This window comes from Sus scrofa, chromosome 10, assembly GCF_000003025.6.
Source record: "Sus scrofa isolate TJ Tabasco breed Duroc chromosome 10, Sscrofa11.1, whole genome shotgun sequence".
Classification (NCBI taxonomy): Eukaryota; Metazoa; Chordata; class Mammalia; order Artiodactyla; family Suidae; genus Sus; species Sus scrofa.
Window position 1 is genome coordinate 23,959,986 of NC_010452.4, and position 23,234 is coordinate 23,983,219.

At 60.6% G+C, this 23,234-nt stretch overlaps 1 protein-coding gene across 8 annotated transcripts in view; it reads left to right on the forward strand.

Moving 5' to 3' along the window:
* NAV1 (neuron navigator 1) overlaps positions 1–23,234 on the forward strand; it is a 219,028-nt gene that overhangs the window by 74,265 nt on the left and 121,529 nt on the right. For all 8 annotated transcript variants that reach the window (XM_021064514.1, XM_021064517.1, XM_021064516.1 and 5 more), the window contains exon 4: positions 6,824–7,612. In XM_021064514.1, coding sequence (XP_020920173.1) covers positions 6,824–7,612 — 789 coding nt within the window. The remainder of the gene's footprint in view (positions 1–6,823; positions 7,613–23,234) is intronic.

Consider the following 23,234-nt stretch of genomic DNA (forward strand, 5'->3'; position numbering starts at 1 on the left):
TTTTCACCTCCAGGCCTGGAGGGTGGGACTGCCAGGCACACAAGGCACCCTAATGACTTCCTGCCCCCTCTGGCTCATCCCCCGGAGAGTACGGAGTAGCAATGGGGGGGGGGGTCCTCAGCAGTGCCTGCTCCAAGGTCATCCCCCTGAAGAACTGGAGCGTCCTCCAAGGGGCAGAGGGAGGGCCTGCTGGGCTGCAGGGAAGGGCGAGAAGAGGTGGCTGGGACCCTGTCCTGGGGCCTGGCTTCCGTTCTGCACACCAGCTGCACTGTGTCTCACTGCGGGTACCCAGAGGTCACCGCTGTTTACAGTCCGCACACATCTGCTCTGAGTCACGCATTCATTCAATCAGTCCCTCGTCATTCATCAAATATTTCTGACAGCCCACTGTGTGACAGAGCCGTGTGGGTTCTGAGAAGAGTGTGTCATCAGTGGGTCAAGCGTGGACAGAACCCTGGGAAACACATGGGGATGAAGGGTGGCAGTATTTACTGCAGTGGCAGCAGCAGGCCATTTGGAGTGAGTCGGGCAGCTGCATAGAGGAGGAGCCTTTGGTTTCACGAAGGGCAGGGAGGGCGTTCCCTTTGTGGCTCAGAGATTAACGAATCTGACTAGGATCCTTGAGGATGCGAGTTCGATCCCCGTCCTCGCTCAGAGGGTTAAGGATCCGGTGTTGCCATGAGCTGTAGTGTAGGTCGCAGATGCGGCTCGGATCCTGCGTTGCTGCGACTGTTGTGTAGGCCGGCAGCTGCAGCTCTGATTGGACCCCTAGCCTGAGAACCTCCATATGCTGCAGGTGCAGCCCTAAAAATAAAAAAATTTAAAAAAAGAAGGGCCAGCCCTTTCTCCACCCCAGCTCCTCCTCAGGTCTCCCTGTCTTGATGACGGTGCCCAGATCCTAGGGTGTCCAGGCCCCCATCCTTGGGTCAGTCTTGACCCCTCTCTTCCCCACACACCCATGTCAGTCCATCAGCAAATCCTCACAGCTCCAAAATATGCCCAGACTTGACCACTCGTCGCCAACACCAAAGTCACCACCAGTTCCAAGCGCCATCATGTCTTGCCTGGACCTTTGCCCAGGAGCCCAGCCCGGCAGCCCAGGAGGAGTCGGATCATGCCAGCCCGCTGTTCCAAGCCTGCCAGGGGCACCCATCTCACTGAGCAAAAAGGCGGAACGATGGCCTCTGAGGCTTCTGCCCACTGGCCTCCATCGTGTCCAGACCACCTGCCCCCAGCCCAGCCTTTCTCTCCAGCTGTGCCTCTGATCTCTTTGTAATTCCTCAAACACGCTGGGCACACCCTGCCTCAGGGCCTTTGCATGTGCTGCTGCCTTTGCCTGGAAGTCTCTTCCCCACATATCCAGAGAGATCATCCCTGCTCTTCTTCAGATCTTTCCTTAGACGTACTGTCTCTGTAAAGCCTTGGTCCCCACATCAAAAAGTTACCCCCTGCCCACGGCCATTTCCTGTTCCCCTTCTGCTTTGGTTTTCCTTCTTAGCACGTCTCAGTAGCTAACGTTTCTACCTGTTTATTGCCTGTCCCTCCCTTTTGAATGTAAGTCCCAGGAGAACTAGAGTTTTTGTCTGCCTGTTCCCCTGTCAGAGCCAGCAAACGAAAGTGCTGAACAGACAACAGGCTGGTTGTCTGGATGCAGACAAGACTCCACTCGGGTGTCGGCTGTCTCAGCAGCCTCCAGCCTGGCCACGTGCTTGTTTTGGATGTTCAAGAAGGCCCCGCGGAGAGGAGGAAAGATACAGGGGTGGAGGTGGGGTCGGTGACGCGGCAGAGAAAAGGACCAAAGGAAGTGAGCATCAATGGCTAGAGGGCTTTCCGCAAAGGTGCAGGTGTCGGAATCTGCTGGGGAGGTGATGAAAGAGCTTGTCATAGTGGTCTGGGCAGGGACAACTTACAGGTGGTGCTTGTCCCTCAGCTCGGCTGGTGGGCTCCAAAATATGCCAAGACTTGATCACTCCCTAGGCACGGGGTGGGTGGACTAGTGGCCAGCCCTTGTGCTCCAGATCCCAGCCGTGGGCACAGAAATCAAGAAAACCCTCCCCTCTGCTCTGCTCTGCTCTTAGCCCTCGACGGAGCCAAGTGCGGACTCACCTGCCCACTCCCCCACCTCAGATCCCCCCTTCTCCCAAGGTCACCTTTCAAGGTCAACAGGGGGCAGGGGCAGCCTAGCCCTCTTTCCTAACTTCTCCTCTCTTCCTCTCTCCCTGCCCCCAGAAATCCTTGCCCCAACTGTGGGGCAGACCCCAGACCCCCCGTGTCTGGGTGAGGGAGAGTGAGATCACACAGCGTGCCTGTCCTTGGCCAAATGCCCGCATCTTCATTCCTCAAATTGCTTTAAGTTAGCGGTCCGCAGATGTGGTCAGCTCCCTATCCCGCCCCCATACAGAGACTGCCAGTGCCTTTGGAGAGAGAGCAGTGGGGGTGATGAGGACTTTGGGGGGGCTGGAGACTGGGGGCTTTCATGATTCAGAACCAGCCTCCTTCTGGAGCCCCCACCCCTGGAGCCAGGGCTGGGTCCATGCCGTCCCACAGACCCCTGCATCAGCACCCACTCCCTGTCCAGCCGGGCCTCTGCCTTCTCACATAGCCCCTGGGGATCTCTTCTCATTGACTAGCCCAGCCTGTCTGTCCTGCTGTCTGTCCTGCCTAAGTGGGGAGAGGGGAGGGGCAGGGAGGAGGGGCCCCAGACTGGGGACCGGACAGGAGCCTCTCTTTTTAGGAATCACTCGAGGACGCATTCTGCATATATTGGCTTTATCGACTGATGCTGGAATGGCTGTTGCCACGGCAGCCAAGCTCCCACTGCAGTAGAGGATGGTGGGAAACTCAGGGGATGTGAAAGGAATAAAAAAAGAGCCAGAGAGAGGGAGAGGCTGCATTAGGGAGCGTCTGCAAGTTCCAGGAAGCCAGGCTGACGCTTTAAAGGGACCACCACAGGACCACAGCAAGACCCGTTAGAGAGGGACAGTGGCAAAGTGAGCAGTACCGCATAGACAGGGCGGCCTGGCACTCACGGGGATCAGCACTGAATCGGCTCCTGAGACGAGCATGGACGATGTCTTCTGTCTCATAAACTGACAAGGGGTGTTTCCTGCAGGGGGCGGGTGGAGGGGGGCTGGTGCCTCTCTTCTGGAAAAGCCCCTCTTCTAGCAGGAGGTAAAGTTGAAGGAAGAGAGGTTCGGGGCTTTGGGGTGTGTGCTCTCCCGCCAGGGGAGGTGCAGGGGTGTAAAGAGAGGGGGCAGGGACTAGGCTGAACGGAGCCCAGGAGGGCATAAGATAACAGGAGGAGGATGCTGTCAGGGGGCTGGTGGGTAGTGGGCATCCAGGGACCAGGAAGTGCAGGTGGACAGACAAAAAGCGAAGTAGAGTGAGGGTCCCTCCAGACGTGGGTACCAGAGACCAGGGGCCACATGAACCCAGAGGAAATCCCTGGATTGTGTCGACAGCAGTACACACACACACACTGGCCAGCATGGGGCCCCGTGCACATTAGGCTTTTCGGCCAGGTGGCAGCCTGTTCACTCCTCCTTGTCTGCTAAGGAGGAGGCTGACTTTAGGTGCAGGAGGAGAGCAGAGAGACAACAAGCAAACTCCTGTAACCTGGGACATTAGGGAATGTGTCCCCAGGTTCTCACGCTGCTATTTTGAGGAAGGGTGAGACTCCCTTGTGATGAATGAGCTGCGTCTTGTGCAAACTGGAGAAGACCTCCCAGTAAGGGTGAGACTTGAGAATCGCTTGTGACTCTATGGAAAGTGGCCTGTGTTGGGGAGGGAGGGCGTGGTCATCCAGAGATTTGGCACTGACAGTGGGACTGAGCCCCTCCTGGAGCTGGCATCTTGCATCTGGCTTAAGCATGAGTGTCTTGTGTGCCCAGAGGGAGGCTGTCCTGACTGCCCCCCTCCCCCCCTGCCCCATACCGGGCACTCTGTGTGCTGGGGCCAAGTTCTGACATGAAGCCACGTAAATGCCTTAAACCCATCCTATTGCTTCTCACTCCCTATCTGCCATCACCAGCCCTGGGTCCCCCTGAAGCTCTCAGCCACGTTGTGCCCTCTGCCGCAGGACCTTCTAGTCAACTTGTGCCCGCTCCCTCCACTCCACTGCTCACCACCTCCTGTTCCCTGCTTCCCCGTGTGAGCCCCTTCCTGCTTATACTGCCTCCCCCTCCAGGAAGCCTCCAGGATTTCCTCTACCTCTTCTCCCACCTGCCAGCCTGACATCTTACTCCTACGCTCCCACATATTCGGAACCCAGTAATTGCCGGGCCCTGGGGTTACAGCATCAGTGAGACAGCCAGGGGCCCTGCTCTCGGGGTTCGGGGTCTCCCCCGATCGTTCCTGTAATGAGTATACACACACCTCTATCTGTCTGTCTGTGATATTGACATTGCTGTTTCCCAGGAAGAGGGTTATACTCTTCCCAGATCTTGTCTTGTTCACTTGAATGCCCTCCCAGATACTGAGTTCCCTGAGGACAGAAACTCCGGCCTTCTCTGTTTCTTCAAGGCACAGCCAAGGGTCTGTGCTTCTTAGCAAATGCCGCACTTCCAGAGAAGCTCGGGTTCAGTTCTGTGGTCAGTACGTCCTCGGCCACCATCCCTCCCTGCAGACTTTACTGTGTCTCGGCCCAGCCCTGGGATGATGGAAGGCAGAGTCCTGGGGACACTACCAGGACCCAGGAGCAGGCCTGGAGCACGACACTCAGGCCTCCAAATCCTTGTCACCAACAACGGTGGCTCTACGTAAGGTGCCCGAAAGCATGGTGCCAGCAGGGGAGGCAGACACGCGCGTGAATACCTCTGACACCAGGCAGGCTGTGATCGGGGCCAGGAGAGAGGATGAACCAGGCCCTTCGGATCTAGGGGAAGGGGGTGAGGGTGGTGAGGTGGAGGTTGGGGCGGGGAGGCAGATAATGGGATGCTAGTGCATTCTAGCAAAGCGTTGTTGTCAGGGCTGTGCGATCCCCAGAGTGTGCCTCCACTGGGGCCGCCCCTCCGGGAGCCAGCTCTGCATTCAGAGACACCCTTCCTTCCCCCTTCTCCTGTCCTTCACTTTCCTGCTTGAGGACCATCTGCTCAGGCAACCTGGCCTTGACCTGGGAGGCCATGTTGGATGGGCAGTGTCGCCCTGTGCGAGGGACAGCCCCAGGCAAACTGCTGCCTGCTCCACTGGTCTCTAGACTCGCCTCTTTCAGCCCTCTCCATCTCTCTTCCCTGGGTGGCTGTGGGGGCTGGAGGGGGGAAGGGGAGGGAGAAGGGCTAGGAATATGTCTTTTTTTTTTTTTTTTTTTTTTGTCTTTTTGCCTTTTCTAGGACCAGTCCCGCAGCATATGGTGGGTCCCAGTCTAGGGTTCTAATCGGAGCCATAGCTGCCGGCCTACACCATAGCCACAGCAACGCGGGATCCAAGCCGCATCTGCAACCTACATCACAGCTCACCGCAACGCCAGATCCTTAACCCACTGAGCAAGGCCAGGGATCCAACCTGCAACCTCATGGTTCTAGTCGGATTCGTTGACCACTGAGCCATGACGGGCATTCTGAATATGTCTTTTAAAAATTGCTCTGCAGCCCCCCCTGAATCTCTGGCAGGCAAGGGGCCAGTGCTCCTCAGCCTTTTCCTAATGCCCTGGGTTTGACAAAGAACTTGGGAGGTGGGGCCAAAGCCCTTTGACCCCGAAAGCTGGTATGAGAACCGCTCTGCGAGCAGACAGAGCCAGAGGTGCCATAACTTTGACAAGGTCATGTGGTTAGTTAGACCTGGAACCCAGTCTCAGGATCCCCAGCGTCAGCCCTCTGCTCCAGCGCCCTGAGGCCCCTCCCAGTCAAAGCGAGGGGTCCCCCCTCTCCCAGCCATGATCTCCACCCCTGCCCCAGACTCGGGTTGCATGTCATGTCCGCCTGCCCCGCCTCTGGAGGGCAGCCTGGAGCCTCAGGGACAGTAGGAAGGCAGGGACTCAGAGTTTCCGGGAAGTGGGGACAGGGAACGGAGACCTGGATGTGATATCACGGCTCCCAGCGTCTCCCCCAGGTCCCACGAGGCCACTCTCCCTCCCACGTCCTGAGCGGTCCAATCTCGGTCCCTTTTACCTGCACCCCCACATGGCCTCAGCAGATCCTTTCCAAGGCCTTCCCCCTGCGGGCGCGGCAGGGGGCCACCCGTGCCCTCAGAACCTGCCTGCCTTTGCGAGGAAAGCGGGAAGAAAAACGGGTCAAATTCTTCCTCTCCCCCTACCCCCTACTCATCCGCCCCTTGTCTCAGCTGCAGATACCACCCCCTCCCGCGCCAGAAATAGACTCTCTCCCCCACCTCCTGCGCTGGCGTACACTCCTCCCCTCCTCGTCGGCTCCTCCGCCATCCCCCCCACCCCCTTCCTGCGCTCGGAGCCGCTGCCCGCAGCCTCTGCTCTCGCTGGCGGCGGGCGCACGATCAGCGGGACCCACCGGCGGGCGGCTGGGGGGCCGGGACCCGGGCGCCGGGCACCTCGGAGCGCTAGCGAGCTGCGGGGCTTCGGTTCTTCTTTGATTGATTTTTAAATTTTGATTTGTATTTTTCCCGCCCCGCCCCTTTTCCTCCGACCCCGCCCCATCGCTCCGCGGCTTCCGCGCTCTTTCCTTTTCCCCGGCTCCCTTCCTCGCGTTTCTTTCCCCTGCGCCCTCGGCTCGCCTCCGCCCCCTCCCTCGCTCCCTCCTCCTTCCTCTCCCCTTGCTCCTCGGTTTCTGCCGTCCTTTCTCTCCCCCTTCCCTCCGCTCCCCTCCCCGCCGCCTCCTCCCTGCGCCCCCCCCCTCCCCGCCCCCGGTGCCTGCAGACGCGCGGATCGTCCATGCGCTCCTCGCGGGCAGAATGCTGGGCGGCAGCGTCAAGAGCGTGCAGCCCGAGGTGGAGCTGAGCGGCAGCGGCGGCGACGAGGGCGCGGACGAGCCTCGGGGCGCGGGCAGGAAGGCGGCGGCGGCGGACGGCAGAGGCATGCTGCCCAAGCGCGCCAAGGCGCCCGGCGGCGGCGGCATGGCCAAGGCCAGCGCGGCGGAGCTGAAGGTCTTCAAATCCGGCAGCGTGGACGGCCGAGTCCCCGGCGGGCCGCCTGCCTCCAACCTGCGCAAGCAGAAGTCGCTCACCAACCTCTCGTTCCTCACGGACTCCGAGAAAAAGATGCAGCTCTATGAGCCCGAGTGGAGCGACGACATGGCCAAGGCGCCCAAGGGCTTGGGCAAGGCGGGGTCCAAAGGCCGCGAGGCTCCGCTGATGTCCAAGACGCTGTCCAAGTCCGAGCACTCGCTCTTCCAGGCCAAGGGCGGCCCGGCCGGCGGCGCCAAGACCCCCCTGGCCCCGCTCGCGCCCAGCCTGGGGAAGCCGAGCCGGATCCCGCGCGGCCCCTACGCCGAGGTCAAGCCGCTCAGCAAGGCTCCGGAGGCGGCCGTGAGCGACGACGGCAAGTCGGACGACGAGCTGCTCTCTAGCAAAGCCAAGGCGCAGAAGGGCTCCGGGCCCGTGCCCCCTGCCAAGGGCCAGGAGGAGCGCGCCTTCCTCAAGGTGGACCCCGAGCTTGTGGTGACCGTGCTGGGAGACCTGGAGCAGCTGCTCTTCAGCCAGGTGCTGGGTGAGTCCTGCCTCCCGCCCCACCCCTGCCTTTCCCCTCGCCCTGCCCGCTGCTGCCAGGGAAGGTGTGGGGAGAGCTGCTCCCCTCCCCGCAGCCCCGCACTCCAGTCCCTGGGTCAGGCTGTGTGGGGACACAGCGCCCAGATAGATGTACAGGGCTGGCCCACTTCCAGGTGTGGTGGCTAAAGTGCGCCCTCAGCGATGTCCCCAGGCTGAGCCCAGGCCCTGGTCTGGCCTTCCGGACAATGGGGTCGGGGCTTAGCTTATCAGAAATAGAGCCCATCAGCTTCCCCAGAATATAGCAAAATCAGGGCGGGGGGTGGGGGTGTGGGGGTTGAGTGTGCTGGTGGAGACCTCAGCAGTGTTGGGGTCTGTGCTGGGCAAACAGGCATCCACAGCCCAGGGGAGGCCCGGGGAGGGTGAGAACCGATCTAGAGGACAGATGGAGGAAAGCAGATGTGAGGGCTGTTTGGCCCCGAGCAGAGCTGAGGCTCCACTTCCTCTGTGGATCCCCGATGGGAACACGAGTCGGATTTCCCGGGTGTGGGGGTTCTGGCAGGGAGACACGTCTGGGGCCAGGGGGCAGGCGAGCAGCCAGCTGCGCGCATCTGGATGAGCATCCTGTACCTCGTCCCGGCTCGGGCCCAAACCTTTACCCCACCCCCAGGTTTTTAGAGCGCGTGGAAAGGTCTGGGATCTCGCTCGGGGTTGACTGGGAAGCCTTTGCTTTTTGGCTAATGCAAGCCAAGCGGGCGGGAAGGGAGGAACAAAGCTTGCTCAGGCGGAGGAAGTGAAGAGAGCGGCCCCATTGTTCTCCGAGCCTGAAGAGTCTAAGCAAAAAACCCGGAGCGGGCCCCGGAACTGCGCTGGCTTCCCCGGGGACCCCATGCCCTCAGAGGCAGAGGCCCGGGCAGTGCAGGACGCCGTACTGCTGTGCCTCGGGAGCCGGCTTGGGCCGTGCCAGGGCCACGAGAGGACAGCGGCGAGGCCTGGAGCCGGCCGGGCCGCTGTGGCTCCGCCGCGGACTTGTCGCGGTGGCTGGGATGTGGGTCCTCAGGCGCCGAGGGACCCGAGCTTCCCGGGTACCCGGCGGGCTGCCCGCCCCGCTGGGGGCTGGGAAGGGGCGTGTCCGGGCGCGTGTGAGGGGCGGGGCCGACGCGGGCTGTGGTCCAGTGATGGGCAGGACGAGGTGGGGCGCGTGGGAATGGGGGGGTGGGGGGACTGACTGGCGGCCTGCAGAATGCGGAGCTGGGGAGAATGGGCCTGCTGCATCCGCGGACCCTCGTGGGCAGGACGCGGGACTGCTGACCAGGGCAGGGATTTGGAGCGTTGGATTCAGAGGCTCGCGGAGGAGGCCGCTTGTGGGCTTTGCAGGGGCGATCGGGTGGACAAGGGCAAAGGGGGAGACAGCGGCCTGAAGGCCCGGCCTCTGCAAGGGCCACTGGGGATGGGGGTGGGTGCAGAAGCCAAGGCGCGGCCTCTCCCCCACCCCCACCCAGTGCTGCTCTCAAGGAGCCTACAGTCTAATGGGATGAAGGAAGCAAGAAAATGACACCAGGCATCCAGGAGGGCCGTGGAGATGCGGGGCGGCTTAGGTCTCTCCAAAGAGGTGGTAACTGAGTTGTGACTGAGGCCACTGGGCAGCGGGGAGGACAGTCCTTGAAAGGCCTTGAGGCCATGGGGTGTATGGAGGAGAGAAGACAGGGACTCTCTCTGGGGGAGCAGAAGGGAGTGTCGGGGAGCAGAGGGCACAGCTCTCCTTTCAAGGTCAGGGTATCCCCAGACCAGCACTACCCCGGGACCTGGCTGCTTGGCCCAAGCCCTCTTAGATGCTTCTAAGGAGGCAGTGACCACAGAAACCCAGAGCTGGTGGAGGGAGAGGCTGAGCTGCAGCCCCTCCCTCAAATTTCACACCCTCAGAGGAAAGGGGAGAACACGCCCCACTTCCCGGCTGATGAGGAAACGCAGGGCCAGAGCCTCCGAGGGCTTGGAGTCATCCTGCCTTAATGATGGGAAGGCTGGTTCCTCCTTAGTCGCAGCTCTGTGGGTGGGATCCTGATGGGGGGGTCAGCAGGTGAAGAGGGACCTGACTGTGGCTGTAGTCTGCTGGGCACCGGCCACCAGACCTGCTCTGATGAGCCCCCAGTGGGGCCGGTGAGAGGGGTGGAAAGTCTGGCAGACCCCGGGTGGGGCAGGCCCAGGAGGGCAGTGGGGGGCCTTGAGTGGTGGGGGAGGGGGGGAGCGGTGCCCTCCAGGCAAAGCCCCTTTCCTGTGTGGCACAGGGTGGGGAAGTGGGGGTAGTGGAACCCATGAAGGTGTCTGGGTGGTCCGTCCCCTCCCTAAAGACAGGGTGGCCCCTGGAATGAGGGATGGACCTCTTGGTGCCTCTGGATGGTGGCAAAAGACGCAGGTTCTGCACCTGTGAGGCTCAGAATCAAGATGTGTCACTCCCCCGCGCCATCCCAGACCCAAGAAGCTGCCCCGCCCCGATTTCTGGGGGGAGAGGGGGTGCGACAGCCCCAACTGAGTAAGAGCCTTTCTGGAGTAAAAGGGAGTGAAAGCTGATCGTGGTTTCCCAGAACTCAGCTGGAGCCCAGATGGTCCAGCAGGCACCCTGCCCTCCCTCGCTTTGGAAGCTGCCAAAGAAGGGGTCCCACGGGGGAACCCTAGAAACTGGGGACACTGAGGGGTGGGTGTCTCAGGAGGCAGATGCCCTCAGACCCTGATGGGCGGGCAAGCAGTTCGGCTCCCAGCGGAAAGGTTGCCAGCCTCTGGCCTGGGTCTGGGCTGTGGGGGCTGCCCTCCGAGTCCCTGTGCAGAAGGCCAAAGCCCTGTGACCTCCCCTGGAACTCAGGTGCCCCATTTGCAAGGACCAGCCGCTCTCGTGGTCCCCCAACCTGCAGGGATTGGGGAGGGCTGCAGGTGGAGGTGGTCCGACCTTGAAAATGCTCCAGGCGGCCTGAGGGATGCTGTGCTAACTGAAAGCGGTTACACACACAAGCGCAGCCCCAGCCACTCACCTCCTCAGCCCTGGAGCTAAAGCAAAGTCAGTCTGTTGACCCCACGCCCCCCAATCCCCTGCCCCGCACATCGTGCCCCGCTTCAGCCCTCTGGGATGAGGTCAGGGCACAAAGAAGCCAGCCTGGAGTTCCTGGTCCCACTTCCTCAGAAAGTGTCTGGACCCACGTGATGGGGTTGCCATGGCAACGGTTAGGCCCTGGGAAGGGAGGCTCAGGCCAAACAGGACAAGGCAAGGGAATCAGGAAATTATCTATCTCAGCCAATGGGTTGATGTGCATTTGGGGGGGGGGATTTACTCTAGAGATTATATTCTGGGATGCTTTGAAAAGGGGAAGGGAAGAAATGGCTTCTCACAGTTTTTTCCTCTTTAATTCAGTGCAAGGGTGGGAGGGGGAGTGTCAGGTGGGTGGAAGCTTCTTCCTCCAGAACCGATGCCCAGAGCAGACAGGCATGGGTGCAGGCTCGCCCAGCACTCTTGAGCCGCAGCTCCATGCCAGGCCCCTTCTGGTGCCTCCCCGGTCCTGGAGCTGGCAGGAGAGAGAGGACACTCTGATCCAGCCTCTCTCGGGCTATGGGGTCGCAGGTGAAGGGAGGCCAGGTCTGCAGCTGCGTGTGCGTGGTGGAGGGGCAGCTGGCACAGAACCTTCCCCGATGGGAGGCCTCTGCCTCCCCAGGGTTAGTGCAGAGCTCCCCAGTTCAGGGCTAAGCTTTGGGCTCCACTGAGGCCCACCAGGTCTGGCCCTACCCTTCGGGCCTTGCTCTGCTCAGGCTGCTGGCCAAAGCTGTCCTCCAACAGAGCAACCGCCACTCTGCTGCTGAGGGTCACAGGTGGGGGATGACAGAGTTTCAGGGGGTAGCCCCGCTGCTCTGGCAGGGGGTGGGGGGGAAGCAGACATGGAGGAGAAGTGCCCAGAGCTTCTCCAGGGATAAGCCACCCAGGGAGATACCCTCAGTGTCCAGCGGTGGCTCTGCCCCAGACCCTTCTGCATGTGGGTGGGATATGCAACAGGACCAAGTCACCTGGAGTCCTGAGGTGTTTTCTCACCACTCACTCTTGTCTTCTGATATCTCCTGTGACTACAACCACCCACTCTTGTGACCTGTCCCCAGCCCAGGCTACCAACACTAGAAGCTTTCTCTTCTGTAGCCCTCCAGCCTCGCCCTGGTCCGGGCTGTCCCTCCACTCACACGCCCACAGCTCACAGCCTCTGCCCTCCAGGGCTGGGGTGCAGGCTCTGCCTGGGGGCTGGGCCTGGCTGTGCAGAGCCCCCCAGGCCACTCCTGTAGCTCAGCCTAAAGAGAAACCCCCCTCCGTGCAGAAAACCCGCCTCCCTCACCCTTCCCTGGGATTCACAGAACCACACAATGGAAATTGTCTGGTTGAGCCACCCACCTCAAGCTGCAATTACTCCCTCTGTAGCATCACAGGCAGGTGGGTGTTCTGTTTACACACTCCTGGTGACAGAGGGCTCACTACCTTATTTTCCTGGAAAGCACTCATTGCTGGAAAGCCTGTCGAGCTGAGTTTCTGTCTGCTGAGAATTTCCACCCGTGGGTCCAGACCTGCTCTCCGGATCCTTATGCGTTAGGCTGGCCTGCCTCTCAGATGCCCTTTCTTGTATCTGAGTCCGGACTCCCGTCCACACCCCATCACGTCTTTTCTCCTTTTCTGCCACCTTTCATTCTTCTCCCGTTTGTCTTTTGGAGTAAGACTTGGTAGGAGGAGGGCCCCGTGGAGACCAGCCCTCTTCCTCCCCGCCCCCGCCCTGCAGCCCCCAGCACCTGGTCCAACCTGAGCTCCCTCTGCAGCCGTCTCCCTGGGCCTGGGGGCCCTGTGACAGGCCAGCCAGCAGAGGGGAAATGGCCGCCACATGGTTCTCATTTGCGCTGGCTGACCTCCTCCCACACCCTGCTTGGATTACCCAGATGCGTTTGATGTCCCCAGAGCCCACAGCCTTCTCTCTCCTGTACAGGAAGGCCGGGGGGCCGGGCGTACTCGCTGGCCCTGCGTGGGCAGGCTCCGCTCCAGATAGCAGCCTTGGAACGCTGGGTCAGCCCGGGGCGGGCCCCACCTCCGGCACCTTCCCCCTGTGACTCCTGGGGACTGGGCCCTGAAGCGAGGGGAAACCAGAGTCCCGGGCCCACCGCTTCCCACTGACCAGCAGGCATGAGGGCGCTGCCCGGGAAGGCACCCCAGGGCTGCATCTGTGTCCAGAGCTGTGCCCAGGGCGCACGCCTGGAAGGGTGGTGGGTCCCTGCTCTTCTCTCTGATCAGCACCTGTGCCTCTGGCGGGAGAAGGGGCAGGTGGCAGGGGTGCACTCAGTAGGGGCACCACTATTGCAGGTCACAGGTTCACCCCAAGGGTTCTGGCTCCGGCAGGTCCAGGCTCTAGCTGCCCCACCGCCTGTTTGCCACACGGTTCCTCTCCAGCCAAACCTCAGCCGGCGGCCGGGCTGAGCCCTCAGATCTATTTTTGACATCCTGATGCTGCTACGTTTCAGGGCCTCCGCAGTGGGTGGTTCCTGCACAGTCTTCTAGTTTCTGGGCAGTAGCGCTCACTCTGGACTGACTTCCCAGTGCGCTTGCTCCCATGCGTCGGGGATGCGAAGCCAAGAGCAAAAGCAGACCCAGGCTGGTCCCCAGGGAAGCTGGGTCATCTTGAAGGGTGTCCAGCTGGGGTGTTGCTTTTGGGGGTGATCTGTTCATATACGTGGTGTTTCCTGGGAGAGCCAGACTGTTGACCTTGACCTTGGGCTGTGCAAGGAGGGAGTGAGTGTGGAGAGGGCCAGACAGGCGAGTGTGTGTGGAGGTGCTGGATTGGTGGGGCGCATGGGTCCAGACGTAGGTGGGGCTGGGGGCCAGGGTGTGCACAGACGGTACACAGTGGGTGGGGGTGTCACGTGGGGCAATGCCTGTAAGCGCTTGCACACTGGGCTTCCAGCAGCTATGAACATACAGAAGGTGTGTGTGTGTGTGTGTGCGTGCGTGCGCACGTGTGTGCAGGAGCGGACAAGCTTGGGAGAATCTGAAACATGACCAGGATGGAACACCTTCCCCCAAACAGACCCCAGGCAGAGCCCACAGACTTGGGGGCTCCCTGGCTCCTCTCCCAGAAAAGCACTATGAGTGCGGTTGCTCCCGGACACAGGCTCCCTCTACCCTTGGTGACCTTGGTGGCCTTCCCTTTGCGGGGAGCTGGCAGCCGCCCAAGAAGCCTGGCTTCGCTGTGCAGGACCCCTGAGCTGCCCGGGGCCACAGGCTCCAATATCCCCAAGCTGAGGAGCTGCCTCCCAGGGACCCTGGGACCCGACTCCACGGGGAAGGCAAGCCCAGAGGAAGCAGTGACCTGTGATCTGTGACCTAACGGTAATGGACACCCATCGATCACTTCGTGTGTGACATACATTGTTCTGGCTCCTCGGGTTTAGTAGGTCAGTGCCCACAATAGCCTGCAACCCTGGTGCTTGCAGTTGAGCAACGGAGGCCCTGGGTGGGTTGTCTGCCTGAGCCAGGAGTTGACCTTGACCCTGGGGTACTGTTTCCAGGAGCCTCAAGATCGCCCCCCCCCCCACCCAGTCCGCAACCCATGTTGAGTGTCACTCTATCTAACTCAGGATTGCTGACACGCAGTCTCCGTGGACAAAGCTTCCGCGCCTGGGTTCGAGGTTTTAGCCCCGCTCACCGGCTGCTGACCTGCTCCGTGAGGAGATAAGGATTCCGCTCATCCCAAGCAGGGCAGGTGCCGCCAAGAGGTTGGGATGGGCTGTGGCAGAGAGCGAGGGGCCTGGAGCCGGTCGACGTTGATGGGAGTGCGGTGCATTGGGCGGAAGGGGAAGCTGAGGACCCGTGACCTGCATTTTCAACAGCTGGGGTCCTGGCAGCAGAGACAGGGGACTGGAAGCAGAAGGAGGAGGAAATGGGGGGCACAATTGTGGGTACCATCTGTGGAGGGTTGGGGAAGGAGATGGACAGGCACATTGGGGCACTCCAGGGCTTGCACAGGGCTCTGGCAGGTGTTCAGAGGGGCGCAGTCAGGGCTGTCCCCCCAAGGCCCCCAGCAGAGTCCTGAGCCTGGAGTCGGTCCTGGGAGCTTGCTGAGGGATGACACCAGCCAGCCCAGGGCCTCTCGAGCTCCACATCTGTATGCACGAGCAAAGATGGCCCTTGCAGGCCCTGGAGTGTTCACATGGGAGGGACGGGGGATGCCTCTGTGCCCAGAGTAGTCAGTCTCTCTGCCAAGCAGCAGCTCGGATTGGGCCTGAGGAATCAATACTGCACTGCCCCGACCCTGGGGGTGCAGGGCGCCAAGCCCAAGGCAGACCCACTGCCCACAGCAGATCGGGACCTGGCGGGTACCTGGCACCCAGCACATAGACCAGTCTGAAGACGCAGTGGAGGGTTCTGATGGCACACAATTCCGCTGGCATGAAAAGAGACACACGTACGTGCAGGAGCGGGTCCCCTTTTGGGCCCAGCTTAATTGTTCCATCCAGGAAGCTGTCCTAAAGGAGTTGGGTGCTTAACGGAATCAGAAACACTGGGCATCAGGGGCGAAGGCCTCCCAGTCACATACCCTTGCTTGGATGGAGCAGGAGGACCAGCTTGGAACTCGCTGGCTGGGAGCCCCCCAAGCAGATGGTCCTGGAGGGAGTGAGGCGAGTGGGCTGCCAGAAGGCGGTCCAGGATGATGGGGTACCCCAGTGACCAGGAGCCTCATCCTGCACGTGGTTCTTCCTCCTCTTCTGTTCTTCGCGAGGCCACCAGGCTGTTCCAGCGTCTTTGCCCTGAGGGTGGCCCTGGGGCCCCGCCTCCCAGGAGGTGCTGGGAGGTTTGGCTTTGTCCTTTAGCCAGGTAATCCCAGGAGGTGCTGTCCTAGAGTAGGGCTCAGGGATGCACGGAGGGTGACATGGTGTCCGGGAGTTGCTGAGGCTCCCAGCCCAGGCTCCCCATCATCCTGCCCCGGCTGGGAGGGTGTGACAGCAGAGAAGGCCACAGTGACGCCTGGGCCAGGAGACGCCACCAGGGCGGCCTTCCCACTCAGGGCCAAGGCTCAGCCAGGGGCTACCCAATGTCTTGCCCCCCGACCTCGCCCGCCATGGGGTGGGTTCACCGCTTAGCAGGCAGCCTGGAGAGGCGGTCACTGCTTCTGCTGTAAATCTCAGGGCTCCTGAAGCCCCAGCCGAGGGGTTTGGGCTCCCGGGAAGAAGCACAGTACCCGAGATGCACCCCAGCCTTGTGCTCTGCAGATGGGCCCTTGGCCTCCCTCTCAAGGACCCCCCGCTGGCCCCAGGCTGGCCCCCTGGGACACTCAGAGGCATGAGTCACCGGGGATGAGCAGCAACGACGAACGCTTGGTGAGCATGCAGTGTCTGCCAGCTGTGCTGAGCGCTGTGTGAACGCATTTCAGCCTCACAGTGAGATATTGTTCAAGGGTCTTAAGCAAACTATTTCACAATCCTGGCAGGCTCCAAGCCGGAGGGACTCCCTGTCCCGCCGGATGTTAACCCTGTGGGTGCCGAGTCCTGGAGCCTCAGGGAAGGGCCACGTGGCTGGGCGGAGGAGGACCCTTGCTTGTCTGCGGGTGTCAGGGTGGTTCATCTGTCATGGCCAGTGTGGCCTCCTGGTGCGCTGCTGTTGACAGTGACCACCCAGACGGGAGGAAGTGGAGTGGAACCGGGCGCCCCCAGCTTCCCCCAAGTCACACGGCAAGGTCACATAGAGCTGGCATTTAGCCGAGATTGATTCGGCTCATCCAGTTCGCCACCAGACTCTTCTGCCTCCCGTCCCAGCAGCCACAACTGCCCCTTTGCCCTGTAGACAACCTAACACCTTCGGGCTCATGGTCCCCAGAGCCTGGATCTGTAGGAATCAGTTCTCTGTGGCCCTCAGCCAACATCCCTCAGGGGTCGGGATGCGACCTCTGTCGCTGTCCAGTCCAGGAAGCAGACCCGCCCATGGGCAGTCTTGGTGCAGCTGTGGCCAGCGCGGTGGCAGCAACTCACCCAGAGCAGTTGGCAGGCTCCCGGGACAGGTGTCCCTGGTGGTCACGAAGGTCTGTGGCAGTGATGAGGATACCAGGCGGTCAGGAGGAGGCAGAGCCCCAGCGTCAGGCTGGGATAAGCTGACCCTAGGCCCTTCTGACCCAAACCTCTGGATCTGTCCCTGGGCACCATGGATGGTGCACGAGCCCCCACGGCCTCAGCCTCAGCCTCCTTCATGGTAGAAGAGGGGTAAGATGCCAGCTCGCAGCTCGGGGAGGGGGAAGGCACCTGGCCTGGGGATGGGCCGCAGACTCGCCCCCCCCCCCAGCTGCGTCTCGGGGCCTGACCTCCCCTTCCCCCCACCCTGTCTCTAGCGCCCCCCCCCCTAGTAGTCCTGATTTCTAGATCGGATTTCCCCGAGAGCTGTGTCTGCACGGCTGGGGGGTGGGTAGCAGCTTCAGGGAAGATCCCGGGGCTCATGGTAACATCTGTCATTCATTTGCATGCCTGGGGCTAAATGCTGTACACCTATTAATTCATTTAACCATTAGAAACAATCTGGCAAGTAAGGTGTTTTCTCCTCACTTCACCACTGAGAAAACAGAGAGGCTAAGTAAGTTCCCCAGAGTCACACAGCCCGAAAATGGCAGAACCTGGGTACCACTGCTGCCTCCTGAACCACTAACCACTGAGCTACGAGGCCTCTCACTGGCTTTGCAGAGTCCCGCGGGCATGGTAGACCCTCCGGGGGTCTAAAATAGCAAGGTCCCACTCCAAGGTCCCCCATAGGAGTTTGGTGGCACTGGGAGCTGACAGCCAGGCATGTCCCCTAAACCCCTTGGGTCCCCGCTGCCAGGCTGTGGACAGTGTGTGGGGTCTGTGGTTGATGCACGTCCAGCACAGCTGTGTCCACATCCCCACCTGCACGCCTATCCTGGCAGTTCAGGGGCCGTCACGAGGGCCACAGGAGCAGGGGCCTTCCAGCCCTGGTCCGGAGCCCTGTCTCTGGGTCCCTGACTGCGTGGTGTAAGAGGAAAGCCCCAGACTTGAGTGGCACATGTGGGGTCCAGATCCACTCCGGTGCTCCCCTGCCTGCTGTCCTTCGCCTCCTTGATCCCCCAACCCACGTGACAACCCCTGGGACCCACGCTCCTGGTGCCTCTGTCCCAGAGATCAGCCCATCTGCCCTGGGGCGGGAGTGGGGCTGAGAGCCTTCACAATCAGAAGTCGGCTTTGGGAGTTCCTGTCTTGACAAAGCAGAAACGAATCCAACTAGGAACCATGAGGTTGCGGGTTCGATCCCTGGCCTCACTCAGTGGTGAAGGATCTGGCATTGCCGTGAGCTGTGGTGTAGGTTGAAGATGCTGCTCGGATCTCGCGTTGCTGTGGCTGTGGTGTAGGCTGGTGGCTGTAGCTCCATTTATACCTCTGGCCTGGGAACCTCCGTATGCTGCAGGTGTGGCCCTAAAAAGACAATAGACAAAAAAAAAAAAAAAAAAGAAGTTGGCTTTGTCAAGTTCTTAAGGTCCCTTATCAGCCAAGTGACTGTTTAGACTTGGATTAAAAAAAAAAAAATAGCAGAAATGGTATGAAAAAAGTGGTTGAACTGCAGGTGGGTGTCGAGAAGGTGGCAGAAGGACCTTATCGTCAAGGTCATTACCCGGTCCCGGTCCTTGGCTCAAGGCCTGAGTCCTGTCCAGATCAGGGAGAAGCTGGCACCAGCCTCATTTCTGGGAGGGATGGGGAGCCAGGCCTGACCCACAGCTTTGCCCTGGCCTTGTCTGTCCCCTCTCCACCCAGGTCTTCTGAAAATGGTCCCACCCTGTCCCAGCCCCTCCATCAGCCAGCACCCCTCTGGTGGTCCTTAAAGTGTCCTCCGGGGCCCAGGCACGGAATCTGCCCCGGTGTTGGGTTATGACACCGCTGGGAGGACATCTGGGGGGGGAGGGCGGGATGCGGCCAGCATGTCCTGGCTCCTTCCTTGATCTCAGGGGGATCAGGTGATGGACTGCTGCTGACCTGGTACTTTCGCCAGCCTCAGGCTGGGGGCAGGGGGAGGCCCACTGGCCTTGTCTTGGGGTGGGCTGTCCAGTGCGGATGGAAAGGGATTTGCCCCCAAGGATCCAGCCCTGCTTCTGAGTCAGAGGCGCCCAGCCTGGCTTGGGGCTGGGCAGGGGCTGGACTCCTGCCATCTTCCCACACTCGGCATAGAGATTGGGTTTCCTGCTGAAATCGTATCTCCGAATCACAATCATACATTTCCCAGTAAGCAATGGCTTTCTGTTACTGCTTCATTATTAGCCGTCCACCCACCGTGTGGGTCATGGAAGGAGGCATGGCCTATCCTGTCCTGGGGAGCCCCAGTCTGATGTGGGAGACACAGGATTCTGTGCCCTTTGTCCTCAGACCCCTTCACCCTGAGCCTTAGCTCGGCCCTCACTGCCCCTGCCGCCAGCCCCCCACCCAGCGCCCCTTCCCTCCTTTTCCTGTCCTTGGGCCCCACCTCCGGGGTGCCATCCCTGGCAACCTCCCCCAGGTGACTTTCTACGTGCACCAAGCGTGTTCTCCGGAAGCATCTCCCCAGGGTACGTGTTCCTCTCCAAACACCGCCCCAACTGCAGACACAAAAATTAGACATGTCAGTTTGCGTGCCGTCTGCCTTAAATTTGCATTTGATTAGAAGACACCAGCACCCTCCCACTCACATCTCTTTCTCCCCCTCTCCCCCCTCCTCCTGCTGCCAACCCTCCCGCTCTCGGGCTCAGGGCGTCCTCTCCCCTCTCCTGCTTTCTTTGCTTCCTGCCCTCTCTGGGCTCCGCAGACACTGCCTGGGCACAGCCCCGCTCACTGTGCCTCCAGTGCCATCAGCTCCTGGAGCTCCTTGTTCAGCCGCTGGCTGGACATCGGATGCCTATGCTGGGGGCTCGGGAGGCAGAGGTCTGTTCCCAGGTGTCACCGACCCCACCTTGCAGAAACCTCTAGGTGCAGTTGACCTTTGAGAAGCCTCCTCTCCTCCAGCCTCACGGGACCCTCAGGGCAGGGGAGACCCCATGGGGGCAGGGGAGAGCACTCCCCACAGAGCAAAGGGTTGCCATTGCTCCTTCCGCTGGCAGACATGAGGGCAGCCCTCTATGGTAGGCTCTGCACTCCTGGCCCTCTCTGGAGTCTTACTGGTACAGAATCTTCATGAAGAGGCCAGAATGAGCTCTGCCTCCTGCTCCCAGCCTGACGGCAGATGCACTGAGGGCTGGCATTTCTTTTTCGCTTTTTCTTTCCTTTTTTTTTTTTTTTCGCTTTTTAGGGCTGCACCCATGGCATATGGAGATTCCCAGGTTAGGGGTCCAATCGGAGCTACAGCTGCCAGCCACAGCCGGCCACAGCCACAGCAACACAGGATCCAAGCCACATCAGTGACCTACACCACAGCTGACGGCAACGCCAGATCCTTAACCCACTGAGCGAGGCCAGGGATTGAACCCACATTCTCATGGATCCTAGTCAGGTTTATTAACCACTGAGCCACAAAGGGAACTCCCGAGGCCTGGCATTTCTGCTGTCATAAGGCCATTCAGCTCTCAGTGACCCACGCCAGTGTAAAAGCTCAGAAAACCAGCCCATTGGCCTGGGGCTGCCCCCACTGAGGTTTGGGGAGAGCAGCTTTGCTTGTCCGGTTTCTGATCACTTCAACTGTGGCCTGTGTCTCCTTTGATGCCTAACTCATGTGTAAAGCAGTGAGCAGCCAGGTGAAGGCCTCTGGTCAAGGTCAGTGCGGCCGGTGGGGAGCCGAGGTCAGGACCCAGGCGTGGGCTCTGGATGTCCACCCTCTTCTCACTCAGACTCCTTTTCCATCCTTTCAGTTCCCAGCCTCTGGGGCCTTTCCATCTGCCCACGGAGGAGCAGGGGCCACCCATGCCTTCTTTATCCCTTCCTCCTCGTGCTTCCTGTATGTCCAGGGAATTTTGTGAGCTGACACTCGCATGACCTGAACCCGCCAGAACTGGCGGGAGTCTGTTCCCACCCCGACTCCCGTCTTGCTTCCCTCCTTACCAGAAAGCGCCCTGTTATCTCAGGCGCTTTGAGAGTCGGGGGCCTAAGCCTGGAGGAGACAGGTGGCATTGCTGTGGCTCTGGTGTAGGCCAGCGGCTGCAGCTCCGATTCTTCGACCCCTAGCCTGGGAACCTCCATATGCTGCGGGAGCGGCCCTAGAAAAGGCAAAAAGACAAATAAATAAATAAATAAATAAAGTTGGTCTGCTGGGGCTTAGGATCGGGGACAAGCACACCCTCCCTGTGGCGTTCAGGCCTCAGAAGGAAGCTTTTTAAAGTCAGCGAGCTGTTCCTTCTGCCCCTGGAGGCCACACAATCTCTCGGCAAACCTGGGGCAGGCAGAGCTGTGGCCGTGGGGTGGGAATCTGCCTGGTGAACGTCCAAGTGTAGGGGGTGCTGTTCCCCGAGGACGAGGATGCAGCCCTACCTGGCCTTGGATGGGTCGCTGTGACTGGCCAGAGACCCCTCCCAGCCTTGGCCTGGGGCCCCAGAAGATTCTGGGCCTGCGGGTCTTGGCGGGGCGGGGGTGGGGGCAGTTGGAGCCCAGGGGCTGAGTGTTTCCTCCTCAGTGTCCCCAGAAGGATGAGGATGGTGACGACAGGAGGCTGGGAATGAAGTCGTGCCCACTGGTGGCATTTCAGCCCCAGCACCTCCCCAACCCCCAACACCCCTACTTAGTGGCCTCAGCTGGCTTTCTACTTAGATGGACGTGAGCTGGGCTTCCACTGCTTTTGTAGCATGGTTTTTGAGAAGAAGTGGTGTTTGCCCAGGGGCACTTGGAAAGCCTCAGCGTGGGGCACTGTGCCGTGAGCAGTGGCCACGTGTGTGCATCCTTATTCACCGCGCCGGACTTTGCTCCTGGGATCTCTCTGCGTGGTCCCCCGAGGCCCAGGCCCTGCTCCTGTGTGTGTGTCCTGCCCTGAAGGGCACCTTCTGGGGCTGAGGCTCTGGGAGATGGGGTGGGCTGGCCCCCTTTGCAGCGGCCCCTGGTCCTGACTTTCTCGCCCCTCCCCGTCCTCGCCTGCCTGGGCCCCTCCCACCAGACTCCTCCTTGGGTCCCAGTAGTCCAGGTGACACCAGCGTGTCCTTCCCTGTTGTTTCTTCCTCTCTGTTGAGTGGACCCAGGCCGTGTGCTGACTAGGAGCTGGGAGGTTGCAGATGGCTCGGATCGAGCTTGACATGTGCGGTTCCAAGGGAGAAAATGCAAGACCACTGCCTTAAGTGAGGCTGGTGCTGGGGGGGAGGTCCTGGCTGGAGCTGAGAGCCCACATGATGCAGGGTTAGGAGCCCAGATGCAGCTCTCACTCAGCTCCATCCGGGTACCTCACCATGCAGTGGACACCTGCCCTATAGACAGTGTCGGGGTCCTTGAGGTCATGAGGGATCTCACCACACACTGGGTACCTTCCCTACAGATGGTGTCAAGGTCCTTGGGGTCAGGGGGGCCTCACCACATACTGGGCACCTGCCCTACAGATGGTGGTCGTGCTTTTGGTGATGATGATGGTAGAAGTGATGGTGGAAGTGGTGGTGGTGGTGGAAGTGATGGTAGTGGTGGAAGTGATGGTGATGGTGGAAGTGGTGACGGTGATGGTGGAAGTGATGGTGGTAGTGATGGTGGTGGTGGTGGAAGTGGTGATGGTGGTGGAAGTGGTGATGGTGGTAGTGGAAGTGATGGTGGTGGTGATGGCAGTCGAAGTGGTGGTGGAAGCAATGGAGCTGGTGGGGGTAGAGATGATGGTCTTGGTGATGGTGGCAGTGGTGGTAGAGAGGACGGATGCTTGTGGTGATGGTTTAGGGGGTGGTGGTGTCCTCGGTGGTGGCCACAGCTGGTATCTCACCTACAGTAAATCAGGGCACTTATGGTGCTGATGGTTCCTCCGGCCCAATGCGCCCTGTTCTAAGAGCTCGAGGTGACCTCCAAAGAGCCTACTCTTCTCACTTCCTTAGGCGGCAAGTACCACTGAGCCCAGGACCTCGCTGGGTGCTGGGGGATATAGCAGGATGTGGAAGTGGTCCCTGCCCTCAGGGTTTTTGTCACCTGCCTAAGATGTTGCCAAGCGCTCCATCTCGGTGTCCCAGCTCCCTCTGCTGTTTCCCTGTCTCCTTGTGCACTGAGCAGGGCGCTCCAGATATGCCAGGGCGCACCCTTTTCAAAGCCGACGCCCCCTTGCTGCCTCCTCCCGCCCCCGCCCCCGTCTACACCTGTCTCTGTGGGCATAGCTGAGGCTGGGCTAAGGGAGGAGTGTGGATTGGGGGGCCAGTTGTGACTCTATGACCTTGAGCAAATCACATGACCTCCTGGGCCTCGGTTTTCTCAGGTCTTGTAAACAGGGTAATGTCTTCCACCTCTAGCTCAGTGAGGAGGGGCAGTGAGATGCATGCCCCGAGGCATGGGGCACAGGCAGAGGTCTGTGTAGGCGGGTGTGCCTCCCTCCACCGCCCGCTGCCTCCCGCCTGTCGGGTCAGCAGACCTGCCCCCAAAGGGCCCCTTGTCTGCAAGTTCCCTGGGAACCACGTGGCCAGTCACAGTGGGGATGGCGGCCTTTATCTCCAGCGATAACGCCAGGCTGT